General features: G+C 46.4%; 2 protein-coding genes across 2 annotated transcripts in view; one reads left to right on the top strand and one right to left on the bottom strand.

The window, feature by feature from the left end:
• Positions 1 to 8,708, top strand: part of LOC139536138 (transforming protein RhoA-like) — a 93,052-nt gene that overhangs the window by 24,700 nt on the left and 59,644 nt on the right. The window lies entirely within an intron of this gene.
• Positions 1,848 to 5,984, bottom strand: LOC139536134 (uncharacterized). The gene is made up of 7 exons (XM_071336346.1): positions 5,603 to 5,984; positions 4,474 to 4,590; positions 4,239 to 4,360; positions 3,928 to 4,075; positions 3,651 to 3,769; positions 2,003 to 3,559; positions 1,848 to 1,906 (listed from the first exon to the last, which is right to left on the bottom strand). Exons 1-6 carry the CDS (start codon positions 5,916 to 5,918, stop codon positions 2,009 to 2,011), a joined length of 2,373 nt encoding a protein of 790 aa, XP_071192447.1. The 5' UTR covers positions 5,919 to 5,984; the 3' UTR covers positions 1,848 to 1,906; positions 2,003 to 2,008.

Raw genomic sequence — 8,708 nt, 5'->3', positions numbered from 1 at the left:
CAAGCCTCGTCTTAAAGATTCTGCATGGTCTTGCTATTCCATGCCAACATATCATTCTCCAGGAAAGCACCTCCAGGATAAGAGAACTAGACTGGACTGCATTGTCCCTTTCTGACAAAGTGGTGGTAAATAGACAAATAAAATAAAAAATCTTGTTAAATACTATGGTCTACAGCCCATCATGAGGTATTCTAACTCAGGCGAGCAGAACCTAGACTTCCTTAATATTTGAGTTTGAGCACCAGCTGTTCAGACACCACCCCTGATCTTACTGGACTCTACCAGTCTATCCTGCCGATGCATAGAAAAACCAGCTCGATTTATATTAGCCATGTCCTTGCTAAGCCATGACTCCGAGAAGCCACTGGGGGGGGGGGGGGGGGGGGGGCAATTGGTCAGGAGTCCATAACAGACAATATTACCTCTAGCAACATTCACTTAAATATGAATTATTGTTAATGTTAGAGCTTCCCTGAGACAGTTCCTGCAGAAATTCAGTTGTGCAAACCATTTCATCAGGTGGCCGGTCTCAGGTGAAGCTGGATGTGAAGGTCCTGGACTGGCGTGGTTACACTTGGTCTGTGGTTTAGGACGCTTGGACATACTTCCAAATTGTATAACTACATTGGTGGCTTTTTGGTAGAGAAATTAACATTTAAATTCTCTGGCAACAGCTCTGGTGAGTATTCCTTTAGTCAGCATGCCCCCTCAACATCTGTGGCCTGTGTACCCAGCACAAGGTGAACCGGTGTAATCAGCTTCTTGATATGCCACGTTAGGTGGATGGATCATCTTGGCAAAGGAAAAAATAAAAAATAAAGACATAAACATAGGTGCCCAATTTTAGAGCAATTTGTGCACACACTTCTGGGATCTTTTTTTCCCAGCTCATGAAACCTAGGACCAACATTTTACATGAAGCACGTTCTCTGGAGTACACAACTGATTTAAACACATACTTTGATAGGGTCTCTGCTTACACAGCTGGATAGATGAAAGCTCTCAAAGCACATGAGAAAATGTTAAATTGGTAATGCCTCAAATAGTAGAAAGCAGATTGTCTAGCACCCCTACTGAATCCTAGACTATGGCAACATCTATATGAATGCAGCTGATAGTTTATGCAGTTTCAAGTAGCTCACTGCGCTTTATAACAAACACCAGGTTTAGTTACACAGCCTTATTGTCTACCAGAAAGTTGGCCCTCAGTCACATAGGTTGATACATTTCTAGAATATATAAAAGCCTTTAACTCCCACTGTACCAAACATTACTTTAAAAATGTGTTTAATTTAGCAGACTGTAACAGTGTACGATTTACCACCCGGTCTCAGGGATGTTAACGCCGATCAGAGGAATTTCCCAGGGTTCACAGAATAAAACTTTAAAAATTTGATTTTTGGTACCTCTAGGGCAATTTAGAAATCTGAGGACCTTAACTGAGGAATGTGTTTAATATAAATGTTACTTCTGCTTGCATTTGTAATTTAGGGTAATCTAAGACCTTGGTCTTGTAAGACTTATAAAAAGGTTTCTTGGTTACTAAGCATGTTGCTAATTCAAACACTTGAAAATAAGATACATCAAGAGTTAACCCTACATAAATACTTTTGAAAAGTGGCACATTAGCTGGACTTTATTTCAAGGCGATACAGGCACCTCACAGCTGAAGCCTAAATATCATGTTAGCGAGGTCATGTACAAGCATGAATGCAACTAAAGCACAGGCAGGAAGGGAGAGAATGCTAGCTAGCCACCCCTGTAGAGCCTGTGGTTGGCCAGGTGCTAGTTCCCTGGCCAACAGTACCACCGTTTCAACTGTCAAGTAAATCCATAAACTCAAGCAGTACATTTAGTTAATTTATTTTACACTTCACAAGTAATGGCTGGAAACTGTAGATTTCACCTGTGGAAAGTAGTGCGATTAAACTTCAATTGTAATTGACGTAAATAACACATTAGATATTTAAACTTAGTTACATTTGTGATAATTATGCCTTACCATAAGTTACTCCTTAGGCCCCTGATAATGATACGGCACCGTTCCATAATGGGGTGGGAACAGAGCAGAGCCATACGGATTCCCGCTGCGAACCATCGGGTACTGGTCATATTGCATGAAAGACTGCTTGGGTTGGGCCTGGGGTGTGGTGCCAGGGATAGTGCTAGCAGTTACTGGAGGAGTGGCTGACTTTTGACGGTAGGAGAAATCTGAGTACTGATATTTCTGGGGGTTATTCTGGTTATCCAGTTGGCTGGCTATGATGGGGGGTGCTCTTGGGACAGAGCGCCGAGGGAAAAACCCAGGGAAATTGTACTGGGGGAACTGGTAGCTCAGTGGGACCTGGGGGTATCCTTTAGGTGGCATATGAAGGGCCTGATTTGTTTGTTTAGGTGTGGTAGTGGAGGCTGATGGGAAATAAGGTTGAGGGGGATATGTAGTAAAATGGTACGGGTAAAACATTTTGAAGTCAGGCATTTGCGGGACCTGGGGGTATCCTTTAGGTGGCATATGCGGGACCTGGGTGACAGGTTTAGGGGAATTTGTGTGTTTAGGGGAGGTAGTGGGGGCTGATGTCGGGAAATAGTGTTGAGGGGGATACGGAGGAAAGTGGTACGGGTAAAACGGGTGGAATTCAGGTGTTTGTGGGACCTGGGGGTCTCCTTTAGGTGGCATATGTGTGGCCTGGGGGACAGGTTGAGGGGAATTTGTGTGTTTAGGCGAGGTAGTGGGGGCTGATGTCGGGAAATAGTGTTGAGGGGGATACGGAGGAAAGTGGTACGGGTAAAACGGGTGGAATTCAGGTGTTTGTGGGACCTGGGGGTCTCCTTTAGGTGGCATATGTGTGGCCTGGGGGACAGGTTGAGGGGAATTTGTGTGTTTAGGCGAGGTAGTGGGGGCTGATGTCGGGAAATAGTGTTGAGGGGGATACGGAGGAAAATGGTACGGGTAAAACGGGTGGAATTCAGGTATTTGTGGGACCTGGTGGTCTCCTTTAGGTGGCATATGCGTGGCCTGGGGGACAGGTTGAGGGGAATTTGTGTGTTTAGGCGAGGTAGTGGGGGCTGATGTCGGGAAATAGTGTTGAGGGGGATACGGAGGAAAATGGTACACGTAAAACGGGTGGAATTCAGGTATTTGTGGGACCTGGTGGTCTCCTTTAGGTGACATATGCATGGCCTGGGGGACAGGTTGAGGGGAATTGGTGTGTTTAGGTGAGGTAGTGGGGGCTGATGTTGGGAAATAGCGTTGTTGAGGGGGATACGGAGGAAAACGGTACGGGTACAATTCAGGTGTTTGTGGGACCTGGGGGTCTCCTTTACGTGGCATAGGCGTGACCTGCCTAGAAGGTTTAGGGGAATGTGTTTGTTTAGACATGGTAGAGGCTGCTGTTGGGGAAGAGGGTGGTTGGGGGGGATACGGAGGGAAATGGTACTGGGACCACTGGTAGAACAGAGGGTATCCAGACGTAACAGGTTCAGTTTGAGGGAGGCCAGCAGGGCAGGAGAGGGTGATCTCCCCAGCAACCGAGAGCATAAAAAGCAAACGCTCATCATCCTGAATAAAAAAATATATATTAAAGTCAAGAAATAACCTAAAAGTGACCATTTGATCACTTTCATGACCACAAGATGACAGTGAGGACTACCTCCAACTCCACACAGGGTCCTGTGTATGGTGCAGTGAACACCACTCCTCCAAAGAATGGCTCAATGGTTAAGCCACATTGCTGGGAGATTGATTGAAGTGGCTCCCACACACCAGACACTGAAAAACAATTTCAGTGTGATCAACAGAATAGACTGTAGGCATACACAAGTCTACGGTCAACCATTTATAGAAATTAAGTCCTTTTGGATCAGCATTCATTCACCATAGTATACCACCCAAATATACCATGTGCACTGAAAGTCAGAATTACCCACCTTTGACTTGAAGAGCATTTGCTGCCATGGGAAGCTTCACCACCATGCCAGATAAATAGCAGGAGACAGAGGGAGGGGGTGGTGCAACAGGACAAGACATTGTCATGGGTGCCCCCCACAGACGGAGTGGCAGAACATAGTTACCCCCCTGTATGAAGGAAAACATTTGTATCATGATGCAACCCCTGTTCATGTGCTTTAATAGCCAACATGTGAATCGAGGCTCAAATCAACATTTAGCAATACAAGATTTTTCAAGAGTTAATTTTTACATTTTTAGTAAGGTAAAGCCTCCATGGAGGAAATATCACCTCTTGAGTGACATGGCAGCCTTGGTATGGTGCGACAAACATTACATCTCTGCGTGACCGCTTCACAGAGAAGCCACAGTGAGTTGGCATTCGGGACAGGGGAAACACAGGAGACCCATCACCTGCACAAGACAGAAATACCTCAGGCTAAACCAACTCATTTGGGACTAAGCAACTTGCATAAGCAGCATCAGTGTTCAATATTTTTCTTATCTAGTGGGCACATTCTACTTACCGCCATCGACCAGAAAATGTGGAGCTCTTCCCCCTTTGACCCGAAGAGTCATTGCTTCATTGCTACACTGTACTGATGGCCCCATGTGCTGGAGTTTAGCATCCAACTTGTGCCATTCTGGGAGAGGGAATGAATAAACAGGATTTGTAAGGCTCAAACGTGTGCCACCTTTAAAGGGGCAATCTGGGATTCAAACATTGGGCTCTAACATTTGTCCTTCATTCAGCAAAACAGCAGTCTGAAGTGTCTGTCCAGTTGCAGGGGGTCCATCTGAATTTAGAAAACAGCCTTTTTTAAACTAAATGTTTGCCCATGAAGTAGTCCAACAGTGAACACAGCCATTTACCCCCTTTCAAATCTCCCATTGAGACACTTTGGGGTGGACCCACCTGCTATGACATACACCCATTTCAATCAATGAGAAGACAAGATGAGGTGTACACATTAGATTAATTAATATTAAAACTTTTTTGCAGACATCAAATTCAAACAGACAACCTGCAACTGGAGACATGTATAGCCACACATGTATAACATGGTCAAATGGTCAAACTGCTATTCCAGTTTCAACTGTTCTGCCTGCGGTTATGGAACCCCTACCTGTCCCAGACCTGCTGTTTTCAACTCTTAATGTCGGCTATGAAAAGCCAACTGACATTTATTCCTGATTACTATTTGACCATGCTTGTCACTTATGAACATTTTGAACATCTTGGCCATGTTCTGTTATAATCTCCACCCAGCACAGCCTGAAAGGGCTGGCCACCCCTCAGCCTGGTTCCTCTCTAGGTTTCGTCCTTTCTAGGGAGTTTTTCCTAGCCACCGTGCTTCTACACCTGCATTGCTTGCTGTTTGGGGTTTTAGGCTGGGTTTCTGTACAGCACTTCGAGATATTAGCTGATGTACGAAGGGCTATATAAAATAAACTTGATTTGATTTGATATGTGTTGGTTAAATCACATTAGCTGGTGTTACAATATGTAGCTAGAATGGGGCTAAACCAGTAAGTCGGAGTTCAGCTGTGGATGCAAAGACTGACCAACGATGTGTTACGCAATATAGTATTTTACTATTAGGTTACCGCTACACGATTTACAAACAAATGGAAAAGGGAGGCCTGGTGGCTTACCTTGTGATGCAGGCTGTCCAGCCCGATTACCAGCCTCAAATGCAAGAGATCCGTTTAGAGTCTTGATACGATCAGAAGTGGCGGATTCATCATTGGTTACTTCGAAACCCACCCTTCTCAGTTGGACTTTATTCCCAACTACAAGCCTCCCGGATCGGACAATCGTCGAATCAATTTTAGCATTTTTTGGCATTGAAGTGCTTGCGTCTGGAATCTGGCCATAGCAAGGGGTTAACACAGAGCTAATCGTTGCCATCACCGTAAAATACAATATAGGATGTTTACACGACAGCACATCTCTAATCGTTTTTCGCATGGTGGTACACACAAAAGTTTGTGCAATTTCGCTTATACGCGAGTTCACTGAGGTCTCTGGTAGAAGTTGCCCCAAATTTAAACGGCTTGCCTAATTGAAAGACCAATCAGAATTTAGCTCGGCTGGTGACATTTTTTTACACTAATTAGTAGCGTGCCCGGTTAAGTTACAGATAGAAATGCAGGCCAATTGAGGTGCCGGTGCCAAACATCACTATTGTACATGACAGAAGCAGTGGCGACCCGTCATTCAGGGCAGGTGGGGCTGTTTTGAGCCCCACATATTATTTTTGGGGAGGGCTTGCCTGTTTTGCATGTTATTTTGGCATTAATACGTGTCACATAACAGTTTGCAAACAATGTAAAATATATATATATATCATTGAGTTAATGAAGCTGCATACAAACATGGTCTCTTTTTTTGTTTTCTTGAGAAAGGCAGCTCCAAAATGCAGGTTTTCAGCCTAGCTCAGTGCTTTCTGTGGTGGTGGGGCAAGCCAGCAGAAAATACAGAGCATTGTGCCATGATTGCCTCAGTGTTCTGTCACTCATGGGGACTTCACGTCACTGCGAAGTGTAAGAGGAGACATTGAAAATTCTAGCCCTTCGGCTGCTGCCATAGAAGTGCCCATCCAAGACGGCTCAAGGTCATTGACCACAGATAAAATGAAGTCAAATCATGTTATATGTACATTAGCTTTGATTGGACTGATCATGTCAACATCATACTTTCAAAATCTTAGCTAGCAGTCATCATCATGAATCAAGTCAACAATCTACTGGCAAATCCTTTTTAATCCTTGTCATATGAAGAGAAATAATGAAGAGAAATTATAGATAAAACGTATTGGTGCTCATCGGCCATTGGACATTACACAACAAGTTGGAAATTGCAAATACAACGAGTGGTTAAGAAGGAATCAGTGACAGTGGCTGTGTGGTCCCAAACCTGGGATTAAGGGGCTCTTTTCCAAGTTTAAAATGATAAACATTCAACATTGGCCATGCTGTCAATGAAGCATGATTTGTGCCGCGCTCAAAACAACTGTTAACTTGGAGGCCCGCTAATATTTTAAGAGCTTTCATTGTCTGCTTTAATGCACCCTTTATTTATCCTGTGTTGCTAACTTGATGTACAGGGAGAATAATAATAATAACTGTAAGAATGGCCCATGTTCTGAATTCTGTCGCTGTACATTTCAAAAGTGCTAAACAAATAGTTATTGACTATAAAGTCAAAAGAAGGGGGTGGGGCTGTGAAGTGGCTGCCCACCTCTAGCAGGTGTCCATGGTCACGGTGGAGCACGTTGTCGATGCGGAGGTTGATTGTGACAGAGGACACATGTCGAACTCTATGAAGGAGAGGATGCACTCGTGCTCACTGCCACAGTAGGGGAGAGATGCTGCTGGCTGTGGGTCCTCCTCCACCCTTATGATGACATGGTGTCTCAGACTGTCTGTGGTGGTTGGGGGGGGGTCATCATAGACACGGCATATGGAGTGGCTTTCGAGTGATGCTGCCCAACGCAGTTGTTTGGCATGAGCTCCACCCAGTTTTTCTCTGACTTCGTGAAATGCCCCAGCCGCAGGGTTTTCTGCACCCTGTCCCAAAACAACGCTCCCTCTGCCCTCCCTTGGCTGTGGTCACTCGTAGCATGGCTCCTCCAGGGGGTCCAGGACACCCAGGAGCTTAGCACCAGCATAGAGAATCCCAAGAACAAGTCTAGCACCTGAGCCCAGAACTGGCCCAGCCACCAGCCCCAGCCGAAGCACCTCCGGACCCCAGCAGCCCATAGAGCCAGAGCAGGCTGTTGATCTTCAGGCCGGAGCACAGCACCCCCAGGAGGGCACACACCGCTGTCACACGCCTTGCAAGCTCCTCAATACTCTGAGGCACCCCCACTGGGGTATGGGGTTCTTGGAAAAAGGGTATAGGTGGGAAAGTGACTGGGTGAAAATGCCCTGGCAGAGGGTCAGGACCCAGAAGAGAGAGAGGCTCTGTAGCGCCAGAGGGAGGGCAGGGGACAGCATTGGGGAGAGCAGGTCGGTTGTCAACAGAAGAGTTCTTCCCAACACACAGGGGCGCTGCAGTGTTGGGGAGAGCAGATTCAGGTTGGCCCCTCGCAGAGCGATCAAGGCCAGGGAAACCTGTGCCCACAGCAGCGGCGGCAGAGGCAGGATGTAGAGGGCAGTGAGGACGGGCTGTGACAGGATCCGACTTGTGCCGTACGGGTCAATGAGGAGGAGGACAGCACGCAGAGCTCCAGTCAGCAGCAGCAGCCCATTGGCCAGGGCATCACAGAGGGGGTGGAGCATAGACAAACCACCCACCATTTCCAACACAGCCACACAGGACAGCAGCAGGAAAAATCCAGCAGAGCCGTAGACATGGCGCTCCCAGGCGAAGGCCAGCGTGCGGCTCAGGTCCTCCCACAGAAGAAGGGTTCCATTGGTATCGGTAAGGACCACGCAGGGGCCCAGGCCCAGCACACAGGGGCCTCCATTCAGGTTCTGATGTGTTATGGTGCCAAACACACCATAGCGGACAGGGAGCGCAGGCCAGAGCTTACCCTTGTCTAACAGAGTCAGAGAGAGCGAGAGAGAGTGAAATTATTCTCTCAGCTAATGATACATCACTCCACGTGGACTCCTCTCACACTCCTGAGAGAAATATGAGAGAAAAGCAGTTGATAGCTTAGATTGGATACTGTACATAGATTTCTGGCTTGGTTCCTTTCTCTCGGTAGAAGTGGTTCAGACAGGGCCTGATTCAACGCCTTTGTCACTCTTC

The sequence above is a fragment of the Salvelinus alpinus genome, chromosome 12 (assembly GCF_045679555.1).
Source record: "Salvelinus alpinus chromosome 12, SLU_Salpinus.1, whole genome shotgun sequence".
Lineage (NCBI taxonomy): Eukaryota > Metazoa > Chordata > Actinopteri > Salmoniformes > Salmonidae > Salvelinus > Salvelinus alpinus.
The sequence above is the reverse complement of the archived record's forward strand: the minus strand, read 5'-3'. Positions and strand labels throughout refer to the sequence as shown.

Coding starts and splice junctions, on each gene's coding strand:
- LOC139536134 (XM_071336346.1), bottom strand. CDS start 5,918: ATGCGAAAAACGATTAGAGATGTGCTGTCGTGTAAACATCCTATATTG. Junction 4,591..5,602: donor TGGACAGCCTGCATCACAAG/GTAAGCCACCAG, acceptor TCCCTCTCCCAG/AATGGCACAAGTTGGATGCT. Junction 4,361..4,473: donor ACATTTTCTGGTCGATGGCG/GTAAGTAGAATG, acceptor TGTCTTGTGCAG/GTGATGGGTCTCCTGTGTTT.